Source organism: Cebus imitator, unplaced genomic scaffold (genome assembly GCF_001604975.1).
Source record: "Cebus imitator isolate Cc_AM_T3 unplaced genomic scaffold, Cebus_imitator-1.0 Scaffold312, whole genome shotgun sequence".
Lineage (NCBI taxonomy): Eukaryota > Metazoa > Chordata > Mammalia > Primates > Cebidae > Cebus > Cebus imitator.
The window spans coordinates 1,594,236-1,615,810 of NW_016107627.1; the positions used below are offsets into that span (position 1 = coordinate 1,594,236).

General features: G+C 37.4%; 1 protein-coding gene across 4 annotated transcripts in view; it reads left to right on the top strand.

Annotated features, from left to right (window-relative positions):
- Positions 1-21,575, top strand: part of PCCA (propionyl-CoA carboxylase subunit alpha) — a 429,187-nt gene that overhangs the window by 234,313 nt on the left and 173,299 nt on the right. For all 4 annotated transcript variants that reach the window (XM_017503569.1, XM_017503572.1, XM_017503570.1 and 1 more), the window contains one exon: positions 3,710-3,812. In XM_017503569.1, coding sequence (XP_017359058.1) covers positions 3,710-3,812 — 103 coding nt within the window. The remainder of the gene's footprint in view (positions 1-3,709; positions 3,813-21,575) is intronic.

Sequence of the window (21,575 nt, forward strand, 5' to 3'; positions counted from 1 at the left end):
GTAATTAGTGGCTTAATGGACAAGGAGGGGAGATAATAAACATTGTTTAGGGTTTGGGACTTTAGCTTGAAATTATCCTCCCAAAAGTTTAAGAAGGTAAGAGTTATTTGTGACTAGGAAGTTTTTCTCCTTTCAGTCACAAATACTTGCAGAGCCTATTGGGTGAAAGGTTGTGCTTTAGGCTCTGGGAATAGAGGTAAAACTGTCAAAAAGCCTAAGGCTTTTAAAACCTAGAGCTGCAGCTTTTTCCAGCCATTTCTTCACTGAAGAGCCCGCTATACCCAGCCTCATTGACATCACGGTAGAGGCTCTAAGCTTGAATGCTGTGAATGTTCCAAGGCTGGGTTTGAGAAAGCCCTAGGACTCCCCCTAGACTTAAAACAAGTAGAAGTGACTTGCTCCTCTGACGAGTGCTTGAGGCCGTGTGTGTTCCATGTGCGGGGCTGGAGCTCTCAGTCCCCCTCCCTCCTCACCGCCTGTATTCCTCACACACCCAGCAGCATGCTATCAGCCTTCTCTGTCAGGACTGGGGAAGCGGGGAAACCAAGTGTCAGATGCAGCACTCATTTATATTCACACTTGCAAAAAGGAGCAGGAAGAATTGGAGAGTTTTTAAGTACATACTGTGCCCCCAAGTTCTAGGTGCATAGGATTCATCGGTAAACAGAAAAAGGAGCTGCCTTCCTGGGACTTACATTCCAGCAGGTTAGCAGTCAGCATGCTATCTCAGCTCCCCTCATGGCAGCCATGCAGGGTTTTATAGATTAGAACCTTCTCAGAAAAGGGAATGAGTTACATTCACCTTAGCTTATGAGCCGAGAATGCAGTGCCAGTGTGTCTGACTCAACACCGAGCTGGTACACCACCCCCAGAAGGCAAACAGTAGAGACCTTTCAAAGGAAGCTAAGGTCAGAGCCAGGGAAGACATGCCTTACTTAGTATCAGGCCATAGGGGAACTTGCAGAGGTCAAGGCCTCTGTGGCCCATGATCAGGAGTAGCAAAATGCTAGAATTGTTGTAAGAATAGGTCAGTTATGATCAGACTTCTTATACAGAGCCTATTGGAACTGAGTACACCCCCTTTTCAAGTGGAATATCAGTAAAATGGTTGCAGTTGATGTGCATTCTATCAGTTTGCCTGGGAGATGTGATGAGCGATGGTCTATTTTATTTGGGAGACTTCTCTCGATACTGCCTGAGTCTGTGCACTAATAGTTGGTTACACCAGATGAAATACTGATTGAGTATCTTGCAGTGAGTGAGTTCCCCTAATGTGCTGCCTCTTCTGTTGCTGACGACGTGCATATACTGTACATACGTATCTAAAGAGGTGACCTTTAAAGGACTTTTATTGTGAACCACCATGAGAAATACATTTTACATCCTGACTTAGTATGCACACATACAAACACACACAACATTTTCATGTAAAATCCTGTGTTTAAAGTGCTCTGATAATTTGTTTTGCTGGACATGACACATTAAACTGGCTTCATGAACTACTAGTTTCTTTACACTGTTTGATAAATATGGGTCTAGAACAGTTGTATTCAAAGTGACATCTGCTGACTGGCAGCATCAGCATCACCCTGGAGCTTGTTAGAAATGCAGATTATTACCTGCCCTCATTCCCTCTACCAGTCAGTCTGCCAGTGAAGTACATGCAGCACCTTTAATCCAGGTGATTCTGATGTTCAGTGAGGTTTGAGAAGCACTCGTTCTTTTTACACTCCAGAGAGCTTTTGGGATTATGTATTTGTGATTATATTTGCCATATTATAAATTAAAACTGAGGAACTTGAAAATATTTATTTATTCATTTGATCTGAAAGTAATGGTAATACACCCATTATGTGTTGACACGAGAGCAATGATGTCATCACACAACATGTGTCCCTTGCAGCTGGGAACCTCTGCACTATACTCTTGAGAAAACGAGAATTAAAAAAGCAAATACATTTTAGTAGCATTAAGAAAATCATTTGACCTTGGAAGAACTCCTGGGTACTCCCAGTTGTTCGCAGGTCACGCTATGAGAACTGTTCTTCTCAACTATATATTTTGACAAGACTGAGACCAAATTTTTGTAATACTTCTCATATAGGGTAATTTATTATATAATCATATGGGATGTTTTCATTACTGCTTAGGTGTCAGGGGAAAATGAGGAACTTTCCAGTGCCCATAAGAGTGTAGTTTATTAGGCCATCGTGAGGATCTAGTATTGAATTCCTGGAACCAGTGGGTAGATCCCATATTTGTATTATGTTTTATGTAATACCTAGGTTTGTCTCAAAGAGGGATAGATTACTTGTGCTCTCTCTGCCCTTCAGGGAGCGGACAGATTACCTCCCCATGGAAAATTGTGCTGTAGATATTGAAAGTATATCTTAATTTTGAATATTTTTAGTCTTATTTATATTTTGATTGATTTTTAGACATAATGTTTAAATTACTTCATTTCTTCCAAATAAGTTTAGGCAACTAGTATTTTTCTTTTTTTGAATTGTGCATCTGTTTCTTGGTATCTGTGGGTGATTGGTTCTAGGACCCTTTCAGATACAAAAATCCACAGAAGCTCAAGTCCCTGATAGAAAATGGTATCGTATTTGCATATAACCTACACATATCCGCCCTGTACTTTAAGTCATCTCTAGATTACTTACAATGCTTAATACAATGTAAATACAAAATTAATCATTTTTACATTGTATTGCTTTGGGAATAATGACAAGAAAAAGAAGCCTGTATGTGTTCAGTACAGACACAACCACACATTTCTTTTTTCTCAAATATTTTCAGCCTGCAGTTGTTTGAATCCATGGAGGATCGATTGTAAAAGTAGCACTTTATGGCTGATGAGCCAGCACTGGAGTTGCTCATATTGTCCTATTTAATACTCTACTGTCTGTAGGTAGTACTACTGTGGTAAATAAATAGTTTTAGATTTGTGGTGAGGTTACACAGCTGTCAAGGGACGTGTTAAGCTATAGACCCTGGAGTATTTGAATCCTGCCTTGACTCACAACCTTCTTCTTGAAGAATTATACAAATTCTTCAATCAGTCACTCACCCCAGGCCTTCATGGCCAGCCCACTGCCCCAGGTCTAGCTGTATAATGGGAGGAAGAGAGTGTAAGTGAGAGGAGTAGAGAGAAATTGGTTGGTTGATGGGGATTCAAGCCCTGACTGCATGCAGAGAGGCGGAAGAATCCCGGTGTGATATTCTTTGGATCTTCGCACTAGAAAGCATGGCCTCGTCTGTGTCCTTGACTAGCCACTCTCCTTTTCTCCTGGGGCTGGGGCTTCATGCACGCTATCCTCGCTTTTCTCAGCAGGGAAGCTGGGCTGGGGAGGGACGGAGATAAGCAGATGTGAGGAGCTTACGCTTTTCCGGGAGATCTCTGTGTGGATAGTTTTGGGGTTTTTTTTTTTTTTTTGTAATTTTTTTTTTCTGTGCATCTGTTTAATATCTTCTTTCCCAAATTAAACTTCTTTCCCAATATAAACTTCCTGTGAACAGGATTTTCTTCTTATTTGAATGGTCTTGCTCCCCCAATATCCGCACACCCCAGTGCCTAGTACAGTCCTAGCTGCATAGTAGATGCCCTATGAAATACTTGTTTGAATGACTAGTAATTCTGTAGGATAGAAGCACAGATGTTAACATATATGATTGATTGATCGATTGGTCGATTTATTTCCCTCAGGACACATGTTAACCAAGAGTGAGAAGAACCATTTACTGGCAATAGCATCATCATTGTTTGTGGCATTCCAGTTAAGAGCACAATATTTTAAAGAACATTCAAGGTACGGTAGACCATTTAAAATAGCATAAATTAGCAGAACAATATTGATAATCCAGCCTCCATAGGAAATAACTAATAAAAGATGTGGCTGATCTCAGTTCTAGAGATCTTATGGGACTTTGGAGAAGTATAATAAAGTCACACTGTATAAATATGGTATTGCTTATATTTTGTTCAAACAAGATTTTAAATTCAGAAGGGATAAAAGGACCTTGGCACCTTTAATTTGGACATAAGAAGATATTCTGAAATCCGATGGGAAATCTGTTCGAGTAGTTTGTGTTTATGATTTCTGTTTTATTTATTTATCTTGAAGAATGTTTGCAGAAGCATATTAAAATGTAAGAATGAATCTAGGGGCAGTTAAAAATATGTATCAGGCCGGGCGCGGTGGCTCAAACCTGTAATCCCAGCACTTTGGGAGGCTGAGGCAGGTGGATCATGAGGTCAGGAGTTCAAGACCAGCCTGGCCAAGATGGTGAAACCCCGTCTTTACTAAAAATACAAAAATTGGCTGGGTGTGGTGGTGGGCATCTGTAATCCCAGCTACTTGGGAGCTGAGGCAGAGAACTGCTCGAACCTGGGAGGTGGAGGTTGCAGTGAGCTGAGATCGCGCAACTGCACTCCAGCCTGGGCACAGAGCAAGACTCTGTCTCAAAAAAAAAAAAAGTGCGTGAATATATATATCAGAAACTAGTGAAAACAGAAGAAGGAATTAACACCAGGTTGAGTTAGTCATTTGTGAGCCACAGGTGTGCCTTTTAGCTGCCTAGTGACCCGGGTAGAAGGGGAACATGCTTTATATCAGGATAAGTAGAAACAAAACCTCAATGCCACTGGTGCTTCTAGAGAGAGGATTATTTATTATGAATGTGTGTTTACTTGCTAGAACAATCCTTTTAAAGGAATCATTCTGTTGATAAATTGTTACTTCAATTTCTTTTCCATTTTACTTTTTAAGAAGAGGAAGAACAAAGAATAAACAAAAGAAAAAAAGATGGAAGGTGATCAACTAGCTCTGAAAAGCTCAAATCAGAAACTGAAATTACCTCTGAAGAATTACGTAGAGGAGAAACTAAATTAGATTTAGGCTGCATCTTAGTGGCTAATGAGGTTTTATTCCGAAAATCTCGGCGCAGTTGGTACTCTTCACTTGTTCTCTTTATCTAGAAAGAATAGGAAGCTTAAAGTGTATCTTTTTAAAAGTTACGATTTGGTAGCTACCAGGGAGAGATGAGAGGTTATAGAATATTGGTAAATTACTGAATGACTGGAAGGAGGAGGAGAATGGTCAGTAGAACCATGAATCTGCTTGTTTGGTTGGTTTTTTCCCCCCGACAGTTGTGCTGTCTAGCATGGGAGGCACTAGCCATGTATGGCAATTAAGATTAAAGTAAATGGAAAACCCTTTTCAAAGTCACTTGAACTGTGGCGACATTTTACCTGCTCCATAGCCACACGTGGTGAGCAGCTACTGAATTGGGCAATTCAATGAGCCTTTCCGTCATGGCAGGTATATTTCCCTCAAGTTCTGTTGGACAACATTTGTCTGGAGGGATATGTGTGCAGGAGAGAATGTTGCTTTGGTTTTAAAACCTGAATTCCATATTTTTTATTATTCTTTTGACAAATGTAGTATTCGTATCCTATTCCTTTGCCTTCAGATGTTATTTGAACCTTGATTATTTCAGAAGTTCTGAGTGTAGCTAAATATGACTGGTTTGATTTTTAAGAAATGTATGCAAGTTATTTTCAGAGAGTGCTGCCTTACTATATGGAAGAATCTGGAAAGGGCTTAAAAAGACGAAAAATGAAAATGAACTATAATCCTATAATTCTTTAATAATTACTTTTAACATTTTGGTAGAGTCCCTTCGAAGTATGTGTGTGTGTGTGTGTGAGTGTGTGTGTGTATTTTTATATACATACATGTAACACACTTTGCATAATTAGAGTCATCCTGGGAATATAGTTTAAATTACTCGTACAAGATAAACAGCAGTATATCGAACACCCATGCACTCATTATCCAGCTGCAACAACCGTAAAAAATCTATCTTCTTTGTTTCATCGTTACCTCTACACACTCCACATTTTCCGCCATTTGTTAATTTTTTAAGGTAAAATGTTCAATCACACTTATCCACTTCTTACCTGTATAGTTTTTGTTTTTTGAGATGGAGTCTCTGTTGCCCAGGCTGGAGTGTAGTGGTGTGATCTTGGCTCACTGCAGCTTCCATCTCCCAGGTTCAAGTGATTCTCCTGCGTTAGTCTCCCAAGTAGCTGGGAGTACAGGCACGCACCACCAAGTCTGCTTAAATTTTTTTGTGTTTTTAGTAGAGATGGGGTTTCACCATGTTGGCCAGGCTGGTCTTGGACTCCTGACTTCAGGTGATCCACCCATGTGGGCCTCCCAAAGTTCTGAGATTACAGGCATGAGGCAACACGCCCAGCCTTACCTGTGCAGTTTTAGCAAAGGGATGCTTGTGTGTAACTCAGATGACTCCCATCTTTCCGTCTTCTCTGCCAGTGCACTCCCTGCCTTCTTTTGCTTGTGGTGCTACCTGCAATGTGATTTCATCAGATTGTTTTCTATCAGAGAGTTTGGTAAACTATTTTTTCTTTTCTTTCTTTTTTTTTTTTTTGGAGAGAGAAAGATTTCCTTTTGTCGCCCAGGCTGAAGTGCAGTGGCACAGTAATAACTCATTGCAGCCTTGAATTCCTGGGCTACAGTGCTCCTCCTGCCTCAGTGGCCCTGGTAGCTGGGATTACAGGCCACCATGCCTGGCTAATTTCTGTATTTTTTGTACACCATGTTGTCCAGGCTAGTTTCAAACTCCTGAGCTCAAGCAGTCTGGTCCGCCAGCTTTGGCCTCCCAAAGTGCTGGGATTACAGACTTGAGCCAGCGTACTCGGATGGTAAATGTTTTCGTAAAGGACTCGATGATAAACACTTTAGACTTACAGTTCACATGGTTTTCATCATGACTACTCTGCTGTTGTAGTGCAAAAGTAGCTGTAAGTTACATGAAAGGGACGAGTGTGGCTGTGTTCCAGTGAGACTGTATTTAAAAATGAAGGGTGATGGCCTGCGGGCCATAGATTTCTAGCCCTTATTCTAGGTCATTAGTGCTGTCTTTAGCTGTGCTTGGTATAAATTGTTAGTTTGTTAATTTTGCATCTTATTTCAATTATTATGTTTTTCATTTTTAATATTTCTATGTTGATTTTTTTTTCTGTCTTCCTGGTTGATTCTTATAGTCTTATGTTCTTTTTAAAAATTTTAGTCTTGTCTTTTATTTCATTAAATATATTACATGTTCTTATTTATTTTTTAATTTAAAAAATTTTTTTAATTAAGAGGAAATCTCACTCTGTTACTGTGGCTGTGGTACAGTGGTGCAGTCATAGCTTACCGCAGCCTCATATACCTGGGCTTAAGTGATCCTCTTGCCTAAGCCTCCTGAGTAGCTAGGACAATAAGCATGCACCACCATGCCCAGCTAATTTTTATAATTTTTTTATTTTTGTACAAACTGGGGCCTCATTATATGACCCAGGCCAGTCTTGAGCTCCTAGCCTCAAGTAATCCTCTTACCTTGGCCTCCCAAAGCATTGAGATTACAAGTGTGAGCCACTATGCCTGGCTTATTTTACAGTATTCACCTTATTTTATGTTGTTTATGTGACAGTTCCAATATCCAAGTCTTTGTTAGTATTATTGTGCATTTGTTTTTCTGCTGACTTTCACTCAGAAATGAGGTCTTTGTCATAATAATAAAAGGATCAATACATGAGGAAGTTATAATAGGCCAGGCGAGATGGCTTACACTTGCAATCCCAGCACTTTGGGACGCCGAGGTGGGCAGATCACCTGAGGTTGGGAGTTCGAGACCAGCCTGATCAACCTGGAGAAACCCCATCTCTACTAAAAATACAAAATTAACCAGGCATGGTGGTGCATATCTGTAATCCTTGCTACTCGAGGGTCCGAGGCATGAAAATCGCTTGAACCCAGGAGGCGGAGGTTGCAGTGAGCCAAGATTGTGTCATTTTAACAATTTGCCATTTTAACAATATTGACTTTCCTAGTCAATTAATGTTTATATATATTATGATTTATTTAGGTCTTCTTAAATTTTAGTAATATTTTGTAGTTTTCAAGGTACAGGTCTTGTATTTTATTACACGCATTCCTAAGTATTTGATTCATTTTGATACTGTAGTGTATAGACCCTTTTTTTTGTAATTGTGTCTTGGGTGCAGCACTCTGCAAATGTCAGTTAGTTCAAGTTGGCTGATAATGGTCTTCAAGTGATAGCCTCTTACTAGTTTTCTTTCAGTATTATACTATAAAAGGAATATTTAAATCCCCAACAATAATTGTTAATCATTATTTCTCCTTTTAGCAAGCTGTTTTTGCCTTTTTTTGGCACTCGGTTATATGCTTATGCATTAATTAATTAATTTACGTATGAATGAGACAGAGCTTTCCTCTTGTTGCCAAGGCTAGAGTTCAATGGCGTGATCTCGGCTCATTGCAACCTCCACCTCCTGAGTTCAAGCGATTCTCCTGCTTCAGCCTCTTGAGTAGTTGGTATTTCAGGCACATGCCACCATGCCTGGCTAATTTTTATAGTTTTAGTAGAGACAGGGTTTCACCATATTGGTCAGGCTGGTCCCAAACTTTTGACCTCAGGTGACCTGCCCGCCTCAACCTCCCAAAGTGTTGGGATTATAGGCATGGGCCGCCACGCCTGGCCGTATTTTTAAAAAATGAACATTGACCCTTTTCTCATATCATTCACAAAAATGAACACAAAATGAATCATAGACTTAAATTTAAGAGCTAAAACTATTAAAATTCTAAAATAAAATGGGAAAAAATATTTGCAATATGACACAAAAATCATAAATAAAAGATAAATTTGATAAATTGGACTTTATAAAATTTAAAGACTTTTGTTCTTCAAAAGATAGCATCGAGACAATTTTAAAACAAAATATACCGAAAATAGCAGAATTTTATTTGAAGACATAAATGTGATAAAAGACTTGTTTCTATAATGTATAATTAATTCATACAATTTAAAAATAAAATCAGCCAGTAGAAAAACAAATTAAAATCACAAATCTATATCACTACACATTGACTAGAATAATGTACATCAAGTAGTGAGTGGATAAATAAAAAGTGGCATATCCATACCATGAGCTTATTTAGCAGTAACAAAGAATAAACAGCTACGTTCACTAATGTGTATAAATCTCAGAAATAACATGTGAAGAGACAGAAACCAGATAAAGAAAACTATGTAATGCATGACTTCATTTATTTAAAATTTCTAGGAAAGGCCAAAAGGATAAAGAACAAAAAAAGATCAAGTGGCTCTCTGGGTCCAGCTATGGGAGCAAGATTGACTGCTCATGAGTTTTGTTGTTCTAAAACTGGGTTGTGGTGATGGATGCACAACTATATAAATGTATTATAATCTCACTTGATCTTAGCCAAAAGGCTGAGAAACCAAATAAACGTTTTACAATCTCATGAGACTGTACAGTTAAAATGTACAGATGTTATTGGCCAGGTGCAGTGGCTCACACCTGTAGTCCCACACTTTGGGAGGCCAAGGCAGGCTGATCACATGAGGCCAGAAGTTCAAGACCAGCCTGCCAACATGGCAAAACCCTGTCTGTACTAAAAATGCAAAATATTAGCCAGGTGTGATGGTGCAAGCCTATAGTCCCAGCTATTTGGGAGGCTGAAGCATGAGAATTGCTTAAGCCTAGGAGGCATAGATTACAGTGAGCCAGGATCACGCCACTGCACTCTTGCTCTGGGTGACAGAGTGAGATCCTGTCTCAAAAAATAATAATAAAAAAGTAAAATGTGTAGATGTTATACATGTAAAATATATCTTAATGCAATTTTTAGAAAGTATAAATGTGATACCAACAAAGGGCTCGAAAGAGGTGGGGACTATTATGAGAAGTTTTAAGATGATGGAAGATACATGAAAAATAAATTGTATTTGAAACTTTAGTAGAAGCAGATATTAAGGAGTCCGGTTACTGGCTTGGAAGACCAGGTGGATGGTGGTAATAACAAAAGTGCAAGAGCAGCTTTGAAAGGAAAATATGAGAAGTTCCATTTAGGCAGCTGAGTTTGAGATCCTCGAGAGCCATACTTGTAGCCCCTAGGGAGTTAGCAGTATGATATATTCCTATCCCTTTGACTGTTTCTTCTTTAATAATAATATGTATGCCCCTTTGAGTCCATTAGGAAATGCTTGCAGCGTGCTTTTATACTCATTAATCCCATGATTTTTTTTTTTTGTAGTAATCAAATGCACACAGTTTTCGGCTTCAGCTGTGTTTCTTAATATGTGCTCCACAGCACAGTAGTTGGGGGAGGTATTAAAATGCATTACTAAAGAAAATGTCTCTGTGTTTAAATAAACTTGGAAAATCCCTTGTTGAGTTAGAAACCTTTTAAAGACTGTCATACAGGCAAACCTCATTTTATTGTCCTTTGCTTTATTGCACTTCTCCGATATTGCATTTTTGACAGATTGAAGGTTTATGGCAACCCTGCATTGAGCAAGTCTTTCTGTGCTGCTTTTCCAACAGCATGTGTTCACTAAGTGTCTCTGTGCCACATTTTGATAATTCTCACAACATTTCAGACTTTGTCATTATTATCATAATCTGTTTGGCTGATCTGGGATTAGTGATCTTTGATGTTCCAATTGTAATTGTTTTGGGGTGCCACAAACCATGCACATGTAAGATGGTGAACTTAATTGACAAATGTTGTATGTGTTCTGACTGATTCACTGACCCAGCCATTTCTAGTCTCTCTCGCTCTCCTTGGGTCTCTCTATTCCCTGAGATACAATATACTGAAGTTAGACTAATTAATAACCTTACAGTGGCCTGTAAGTCTTCAAGTGAAAGGAATAAGTAGCACATCTTTCACTTTAAATCAAAAGGTAGAAGTGATTAAGCTTAGTGAAGAAGGCATGTTGAAAGCCAAGACATGCTAAGCCTCTTGTGCCAAGTGGTTAGCCAAGTTGCAAATGCAAACGAAAAGCTCTTGAAGGAAATTAAAGTGCTATTCCAGTGAACACACAAATAAGAAAGTGAAACAGATTGCTGATATGGAAAAAGTTGTATAAGTCTGGATAGAAGATTAAACCAGCCACAACATTCCCTTAAGTGAAAGCCTAATCTAAAGCAAGGCCCTAACTCTCTTCAATTCTGTGAAGGCTGAGAGAGGTGAGGAAGCTGCAGAAGAAAAGCTTAAAGCTAGCAGAGCTTGGTTCATGAGATGTAAGGAAAGAAGCTGTCCCCATAACATAAAAGTGCAGGGGAAGCTGCAAGTGCTCATGTAGAAGCTGCAGCAAGTTATCCAGAAGATCTCACTAGGATCATCGATGAAGGTGGCTACACTAAACAGTAGATTTTCCATGTAGATATGAAAGCCTTCTATTGAAAGAAGATGCCATCTCAGATTTTCATAGCTAGAGAGGAAAGATCAATGCCTGGCTTCATAGCTTCAGAGTAGCATCTGTCTCTCTTGGTAGGGGCTAATGCAATTGATGACTTGAAGTAGAAGCCAGTGCCCATTTACCATTCCAAAAACCCTAGGTCCTTTAAGAATTATACTAAATCTGCTCTGCCTGTACACTAGAAATGGAACAACAAAGCCTGGGTGACAAAATATATGTTTACCGCATTATTCTGTTTATTTTGACTCTAGTGTTGAGACCTACTTCGCAGAAAAAATTTTTTTTTCAAATGATTGCTGCTGATTGATAGTACACCTGGTTACCCAAGAGCTCTGATGGCACAAGGAGATTAATGTTGTTTTCATGCCTGCTAATACAGCGTTCATTCTGTAGCTCGTGGATTGGGGAGTCATTTTGATCTTCAAGTCTTATTATTTAAGAAATACATTTTACAAGGTGATAGCTGCCATAGATAGTGATTCCTATGATGGATCTGGACAAGGCAAATTGAAGACTTTCTGGGACGGATTCACCGTTCTAGATCCCATTAAAAACATTTGTGCTTCAATGGGGAAAATACAGGAGTTTTGAAGAACTAGATTCCAATCCTCATGGATGACGTTGAGGTGTTTAAGATGTCAGTGAAGGAAATAAGGTATGCCTGTGTACTAAAATGCATTGGTAAACTCTAATAGCCGGATATAGTTGCAATCTTACCTAACTAAACTCTTTTTTTCTTGTGAAAACCTTTTTACTAAAAGCTCTTTGAGATATTAATATTCCAATGAATGCTTTTGGGAAACACAGAGTATATTTTGATATGTAGTGTTACGGATAGTTTAAACACTAACATTCCTTAGAGATTGTTGAAAAATTTAGGACAATTGCTTTATAAAGTGGAGGTTAAGAATCAATCTTACTTTATATTTGTCTTTTGCTAATTTCTAGCTAAAATTGTAAATGTGATAATTGTTACATTAAAAAATTTAAGTATGTTATTTTTGAACTCATTATCTTTTAGAAATTAGAAACAAAATATGTATTTATGAAGCATGTAGGCTGCAAGTTCACTTATCCAGATAATTTTACATTTATTTTCTGTACAACAAGCAATTGTTCATTTTTGGTGAGTTTATTTTCTGTTAAAAAAAAGTTATCACTTATTTAGTATTATCAGTTTATTGTAAAATTGCTACAACCTATAACAGCAGAGCTCTAACATTTAGCAAATATACTCTTCTTCTTAACAAAGCGTACTCTTGTTTGGCTAAGTGAAGCTATGTTTCTGGCCTGCTTACTGAGGAGGTCCTTGACACCTACATCATGAAAGCTGATGTAAGGTGTTTGAACCTTCGCATTTTGGCTTCAGAGTCATGTTTTCATTATTGGCTCAGGAATGGAGTTGAAGAGTCACCCTCCAGGTGTGGCTCCGTATTGCTCTGTCATGGGTGTGTTCATGAAATGTTTTTCCTTCCAAACCAGTAGCCCACAGCCCTTCCTTTGTGTTGCTTTTTTTGGCTGCTGATCTTATTTTCCCAATTTCTCTATGGGCTTCACTCTTTCATCATTTATGACTTGGAAAAACACATTAATAATACATATCCCTAGTATTTGGATAGTAAAATGATAACAGTACATTTTAGAAAAAAAGAAAAGTTAATGTCAGAAACAATAGCAATTTTTCTTGGGATGACTAGAAAATAAATTCGATGAACTCAATTTTTTACTGACTTACCATGAAAGTTTCTTTTTATCAATTATTCTTAAACACTTGTATGGTTAGAAATGAATCATTAAAAGCTATTTATATTAAACACTCACTTTGCTTTTTTAAACTAAAATGATTTTGTTGACATTGTAGTTTAATGTAATAATTTGTTTCACTAATTGGTAATGATTGGAAGAAACAATAGTAAAGGTAACATTTTAATAATTTTTAATAATCTTTAATTTATTTTTGCTCAAAATGTCTGTTTTCCTTAGATCCAAATGTTGTTCTTGGATCTAGATTCAGCTTTCTTGAGAATCAGGGTAACTTACCCTGGCTCAAGTTCCCCCCACCTGTTGTCCCAGACATCTCAGACACTAGTGAAAATGCTGTTCTGCCCTCTCTCAACTTCTTTACTTCCTCCTTTCCCTATTGTTATTTCTTCATCTATTCCTTTCTTTTGTTAGGTTTTTGTAGCTGGACAGATTGTCCTTTATCCTTCCTTCTTCTCTGTCATTCAGTCTTCCTAATTTCATAGTTATTACTTTCTGCTGAGTTATTTGCCTTATCATTGTAATGATCACCATTTCTAGAGCTGAGTCTGCCAGCTTTCTTGGTAGTGGAATATCTAGCGATTAAATTATCCTTCCCTAGAAGAGGGCCGCTTTGCATTCCTGTTACTTTGCAGATTTTAAGAATCAGGCAGGGGGCATGGCTCAGAGTAAGGCTTTGACTACCTTTTAGAGGTCAATTCTCAGGATTGAGCCATGCTGAAGTGGCCATGGACAGCATTATCTGTTTTCATATGTTAAATATATTTTAATATGTTTGAAAAGAAATGTAGACCCTGTGCATCTTATAAACTCATCTTTCATTGCAGATATACAGTAAATTCATTACATTTGGTTGACTTGTGTTTGTTTTCTTCTTCACCCATTTTGCCATTCCATAGAATATATGGAGGATATGTTTAGAATTCTCATCAGTTATTTTAAAGCAAACAATTAGAAAAGCCTGCAACATTTACCTCTTTAATCCATTTGGAATTTACTTATATGTGTATTATGAAGTGGGTTTCTTCTTTGTGATTTGTAAGCTTGCTGTGTTTGTAAAACATTCTAGCCTAGTCCTCCAAAATTAGTATTCATTTATAATTCGAAGGTTGGCAAGACAGAAATACACACAAATTGTGTATATATTCTCTCTCCTTCTCCCCACTGCCTTCCTCATTCACGTGGGTGCACTTGCACACATGAACACACACCCCTGCATCTATGTAAATAGGTATGTTGTCCTAGTCCATTCTTATATGTCTGTAAAAGCATACCTGAGACTGGGTAGTTTATTAAAAAAGAGGTTTAATTGACCACAGTCCTGCATGGCTGGAGAGGACTCAGGAAACTTATATAATCATGGCAGAAGGTAAAGGGAAAACAGGCACATCTTCACATGGCTGGCAGGAGAGAGAGAGAACACAAAAGGGGAGGTGCTACATACTTGCAAACAACCAGATCTTTTTGTGATAATTCACTCGCTGTCACAAGAACAGCAAGGGGGAAATCTGCCCCCATAATCCAGTCACCTTGCACCAGTTCCCTCCCCCAAAACTAGGGATTACAATTCAACGTGAGATTTGGTGGGGACCTAGAATCAAAGCATATAATATGTATAAACATGTGAATGCATTTGGTGACATGGTGGAAAAACTAGAATTCAGAGTTACAAGCCTAGATTTTAGTCATAACTCTACCACTTATTAGTAATATGACCTTAGGTGTCTTACTTTAAGCTTACCTATGAAATGAGAATAATCTATATTCTTTTTTTATATGAGAATCGTTGTTATTTTATAATTATGCTTCAACACCCAGATTCTTTACCTCATTTGTTATAAAGAAGTTTAAACAAAGAATCCTATAATATATTGTAGTACTCAACTAAGTAAATGTATTATGAATAAAACAAAAGGAAACCATCAAGAATAAGAAGTCATATTTTTACTTCTTTAAACCAATAGCTATACATAAATATGACAAGAGAGAAAAAATCGGGGCCTAGTTATCTTCAGTGAAGTAAATAATGAGATGTTTTATGTTACATTCCAGCAAATGGGACACCATTAAAGTTTGTTTTTAATGTTATTTATATTTACTTTATTTCTTTGTAGGTTTTAATTTTGCTTTTGTGCTTAAAAAGCAAAATCTTCTACCTAAGATTTTATAATATATTTAATTTTATTTTTATTTCTGTTCTTTTAGAGATTTCCTTTATTACAATGATATCTCACATTTCAAATTTAGTATGTATGATGATACGAGATTAAGATCTGACCTTATTTTTTCATATGGGTAATCAGTGGAATCACTTTCATTTATTGACTTGAATATCCCTGCCTTTTTTTTTTTTTTTTTTTTTTTTTTGGAGTTTTTTGTGTTTTTTTTTTTTTTTTTTTTTTTTTTTTTTTTTGCTTTTTTTTTTTTTTTTTTTTTTTTTTTTTTTTTTTTTTAATTAGAGACAGAGTGTCATTATGTTGCCCAGTCTGGAGTGCAGTAGGATGAACATAGCTCATTGCAGCCCCAGACTCCTGGGCTCAAGCAGTCCTCCCACCTCAGCCTTCTGAGTAGCCAGGACTATAGGCATGCCCCATTATAGTAACTTTTCTCTTGTTTCTAGAGGGGCAGTTATGTTACCTTCTGACTCACTTGGGATGTTTGGGTGTACGTAACAGAAACCCTGATTGAAACCAATACAGTTTTCATCTCACATAGAGTAAGAGGTTCAGAAGGCACGAAGGATGAGGCTCAGTATGTTAGTCTGCTGAATGCAGTTGGAGAGGAGTAAGCAAGCGGTAGAATAGGAGATGTCGTTGTGTCAGATGGGCTCCCGACAGGACTCCTGCTCTTACAGTGAGTGAAGTGGGGAGCCATTGCAAGGTTTTGAGCAAATAAGAGCTTGAACAACATGTGTACTAACAAGATCTTCCTGCCTGCAAGAAGATCTTACTATAAAGGAGTAAAAGGGGAAGCTTGATGCCAGAGAGGGTAGGGTCCTAGGCCTGAGCCCTGAGACTCTTCAATATGAGAAAGCTGGAAAGATGAGAAGGATTCAACACAGGAGTCTTGAGAAGGAGATAGGCAGAAAACTAGGCCTGGGTGAAGTTTGGGGAGCCAAATGAAGAAAGGGAAGCAGGAAGAAAGGAGTGTCCAACTGCAGTGTGTCAAATGGGATGAAGAATGACCGCTGACCTTTGAACAAGCAGTTTTAGGGGATGCACGTGGAAAGCAGGGCTTAAATTCGGATTGGTGGGAGTTCAAGAAAGAATGAGAGGGAGAAACTGGAAATTACAAATACCAGCATCTTTTTTGAGGACTGGCCTTTTTCTGTGTTTACACATAGTCTAGTCTTGTTTTGATTTTACCAGAAAAATGGGCCATTCTACTTAAAAGGCTGTCTTTTTAAAAAAACACATTATAGTCTTTGAAAAAGTGGTTTTCAAAGACTGTACAATGTTAATATCTTCTAGTCAATTAACATATGATGGAAAATCTTGCTCTGCTAGAATGACAAATCTGGAGAATGAATTTACATTAGGTTATGTTACACTAGCGATCACTGACATTGCAGGGTGAAATGTGTACTCCACGTCCCTTAAATACTGGAAATGCATACACTGAATTCTGTATGGCTTTTATGGCATTTCCTCTTTTCAGTGATTCAGGATAGGAAAACCAGAGTCACCTTTGGTTCTTTTGGCTCCCTCATATGGCATTGAATTGATAGAGCAGTTGGCGTGGTGCAGTGGATGAGACAAGCACTGAGCGAGGTGTCAGGAGTCAGGATCTGGATCCAGCTCCACTGCCGTGTTTCCAGGTGCTACAGGCCTTTGTGCAAAGTGCTTCAGATTTTAATTCAGTTTTCTCTCCTGAAAAATGGCAGTGTTGAGTTGGATGATTATTGAGGCCGTTTTCAGCTCTGATGCTATTTGAATTGCATAAAGTTACAGCTTTTACTCCCTGGTTTCCTTTTATGAGATGGCGTCTCATTCTGTCATCCAGGCTGGAGTATGGCCGCGTGATATCAGCTCACTGCAAGCTCAGCCTCCCAAGTAGCTGGGATTACAGGCATGCACCACCACACCCAGCTAATTTTTGTATTTTTAGTAGGGACAGGGTTTCACCATATTGTCCTGGATGGTCTCAAACTCCTGACCTCAGGGCATCCACCTGCTTTGGGTTCCCAAAGTGCTGAGATTACAGGCGTGAGCCACAGCGCCCGGCCACTTTCTGGTTTCTACTTTATCCTCATAATTTCTTTCTTCTTATTTGAGCAAGGGTTAAAGACTCAGAAAAAGAAACAATTTTACTATGGCCTATAATATTGGTGGAAATACTTCAGCCTGAAAGGTTAAAACAAAGCACTCCCTTTTGTGGAGGATGACTTTGACTGTCATTTAATCAGTGTACTTTGTGCTCAGTCTTAGTAGAACATATCAAGTATCTCGACTGGCTACACAGCCTGGTGTCAGTTTAACTCTTTCTACCACAGTAGCATAAGGGGATGTCAGTTGAACTGTTTCAGCCACAGTAGCATAACGGGAAATTACTTTCACTTGAGTTCTCCGTATGTGCAGTCATTGTGTCTGCATTTGTATTGTATTATCTTTCCTCATTTGGCTTTCTGATAAAACGGATAATCAATTTTTTAGTGATTCCTGCTTAGCAGAGACAATTGCCTGTTTATTTTTCTTGGCCTTTCCTGGTTTCATATATAGAATTTATTCACCTGTTATTAAATTTTCAATTAGATGATAAAAGTTTAAGGTTTTAAAAATATGATCTTAACCATTGAAAGATGAGTCGGGAGAGAAATATAGAAAAAACTAACCATGTGAAAATTATTCCCAAGGAAAAGCAAGTATTGTTGCACGGCTGCATATTGGCTCTTTTACTAAAATGTCTTCTGAATGAAAAGAACATGTGAAATTATAACACATGTATACATCAATGAAAATAAAACACATCTTTATATCATAACTCATTTCATACTCTCAGATAAGCTACTTCACTGTAACAATGAAGTTGATATGATACCTGACCATATAATAAAAAACAGCACTTTAAGTATATATTTACAAACATACATACACACACACTCTGTCTTTGAAAATATCTACTTTCATCTGAGCAAATAAATCCCCTAAAAGCAGCAAGATGGAAGAAAACATTAACTCAATCATTATCACTTAAGCTTGCCTCGCTTTTTGCTATCTCTGTTATGATATTTTCAGTTACTTAATATGACTGTTTAAGATGGTTTGGAAATCTTTGTGAGATTAAGTACAAGATATTGAGTGGATAAGATGGCATATTTCCATATTTTTGCTAACTATTATATTCCAAAATATTTTTATTTGATCCTACTGTAAGAGCTGAGTAGAAGACAGAATAGCCTGATTATTGCCGGAGAATTTCTCTGTTCCCTGCAATGATTCCAGAAGCTTGCACACTTCATCAGTATTATTGTAATTCTTTGGCTGCAGGATATTTGGCAGCTGTTGCACCCCACTGGCAAATCCTATTCATACTTCTTTCCCATTCACCATTGCCATTGGAGAATTGATTTCTCTCTCCTCTACTCTAACCTTTCCCAATTCATTTTGGATTGTTCAATATGAAACATTTTAATTTCATATCATACAGCTATTCAGCTTACAATCCCTTTTTTAACCTGTCACCAGGGCAACAGCATAGCATGCTTTCTTTAGGCAATCAAGTTTTTATTTCACATGCTTAATGTTGCATTAAATGTTTGCATTTTGTTTAAGCCCCCTTAAATACTTTGAACTCTGGATATGTTTTATAGGGTAATGAAATCCTTGATTTTTGAATTGAAACTAAATCAACACCATCAGTGCATCTATAATAAAATGTCAAAAGATTAATTTACATAATACAAAGATTATTATTAAAAATTCAAGTTAGCTGATCTGTGTAAGGCAATTTTCTGTAGGTAATGGAGAAATATTTGTATATATTATAATATTTGTGTTCAGCCTTGTTCCAAAAAAGGATTGACAAGTGCTTTAGAGATTTGTCAGTGAGATAAGTAAAAAACTTAGAAAAGGAATAAAATTGGTGCAAATGGGAAAATATATCTTTTGAAGTTATTACTTGATTTTTCAGCATAATTCTTTTTTCTCTGTTTGTATATATGAAAATTTGATTACTTGATTTTTCAGTATAATGCTTTAATATTTGTATATATGAAGGCCATAATGACTTATGCATGTGACGAGGGGTGAAGTACTAGAGTGAGATTAGACATCCAGGAGATCGATGTGGGCATTGTGTGCTTTAACATATCTTTATCAGTTTACTTTAGAACTACCTTTTCCTTAAATAATTTAATAATAATAGAGTAGCGAAGATAAACATGCAAATGTTTAGATACTGATTATTTGACTTGCATTGGATAGACCTCAATTTCCCTTTACAGAGCCACTTAGTCATCTTTTCCGCCTTATCCCCAATAATATGTTCAATGAAATTTGTTCGGTAAATAAATCCTGTGGTATATGGAAAATACTAAGAAGTGTGTAAGACAAGAAGAGCAGAGACTAGTAAACCATGTTGTTTGAAAGCATTGTTGTTTTAAAGGGTATTGTTAGTACACTAGCTGTTTAATTGCCCTTTAGTGTTTAAGTGCACTAAAGCTTTCACATTAATCTACAGGGTAAACACTGATGTCAGGGTAAACACTGATTTAAGCTACCTATTCTTTTCTTTTAAACCATCTTATAATAAGTTTTTTTTTTGACATGAAATGTATGTGTGTTTATTAATTATCTTGTTCTTGATTTGGTTTTCTTTGGACATTGTGGTCTCTTACAGTGTATCAGACTATTTAGATATGTTGAGTCTTCATATGTAACTAGTGGCCCTGAATGTAAATAAGATTGATCTAGATGACCAGTGTTCTGATTATCCACTTTACAAACATCACTTTCTTTCAGTAAGTTTCTCAATATATATTTTATTGATGATAAGCTTTTAACTCAGAGTTAAAGTTATCAGACATTCCAAAAATAACAAATAGTACTCCATGTGATAAAGATGCATGTACTTACAGTGATAATGAAACAGTCTTTGACCTTTAGGAACCTTAACATCAAATGGGATAGATAGCCATTGAGCAGATAGGTAACTATTCTGAAGAGTATCAAAGGGAAAAAGTCCAGATTGTTGTCCTGAGGAAGGGGAAGGAATCTCATTTCCAGATTTTCCACATAATTTTATCTAAGATGTCAGTTTTCAACAAAAAGTTATAAGATTTTTAATGAAACATGAAAGTGTGGTTCATTCACCAAATAAAAATAAGCCAATAGAAATGTCCAGGAGAGAGCCTAAATGTTGAACTTATTACACGGCAACCTTAAATAACCTGTTGTAAATACGTTCAAGAACTAAAAGAAATGAGGTGTGAAGAAATAAAGGACAGTGTGGCAACTGTGTTTCACTAAACAAAATGTCAATAGAGAGATAGAAATGATAAAATAGCAAATAAAAATTTTTGAGATGAGAAGTTACAGTAAAATGAAAAAGTACATTAGATGGACTCAGTAGTAGATTTGAGCTAGCTGAAGAAACAATCTGCAGATTTGAAGATAGGTCAGTTAAGATTAACCAGTGTGAAGAACAGAAAGAAAAATGGGAACAAAACAAAACAAAACAAAAAACAAAAACCCGGAGCCTCAGAGACTAATGGGACACAGTAAATGTATCAGTATACATGTACTGGGAGTCCCAGAAGAAAAGGAGAAAGAAGCAAAAAGAATATCTAAAGAAATCATGGTCAAAAATGCCTTTAATTTCCTGCCCATTCAAGAAACTTGGTAAACTCCAAGTAGAGTAAACTCAAAGAGATCCACACCTGCATGTATCATAGTCAGACTGTCAAAAACCAAAAAGAATCTTGAAACAGCAAGAGTAAAATGATTCATCATGTAAAAGGATCCTACACAAGATTGGGAGCTCACTTTTCATCAGACACCATGAAAGCTAGAAGAGAAAGGGATTGTATACATAAAGTACTGGGGGGAAAATGCCAACCCAAAATCTTATAGGTAACAAAACTGCCCTTTAAAATAACATAATAACATTCCCAGGTAAACAAAACCTCAGAGAATTTGTTGCTGGAAGACCTGCACAACAAGAAATATGAAAGGAAGTTCTTCAGACTGGAATGAAAGGACAATCAACAGTAACTTAAATATACATGAAGATATTAAGAGCACTGGTAGGCTGGGCACAGTGACTCATGCCCATTATCCTAGCACTTTGGGATGACAAGGTGAGTGGAACACCTGAGGTCAGGAGTTTGAGACCAGCCTGGCCAACATGGTGAAACCTCATCTTTGCTAAAAATACAATAAGAAAATATTAGCCAGGCATGGGGGTGATGCATGCCTGTAATCCCAGGGATGCTGAGGCATAAGAATCTCTTAAACCTGGAAGGCAGAGGTTGCATTGGGCCAAGATCATGCCAC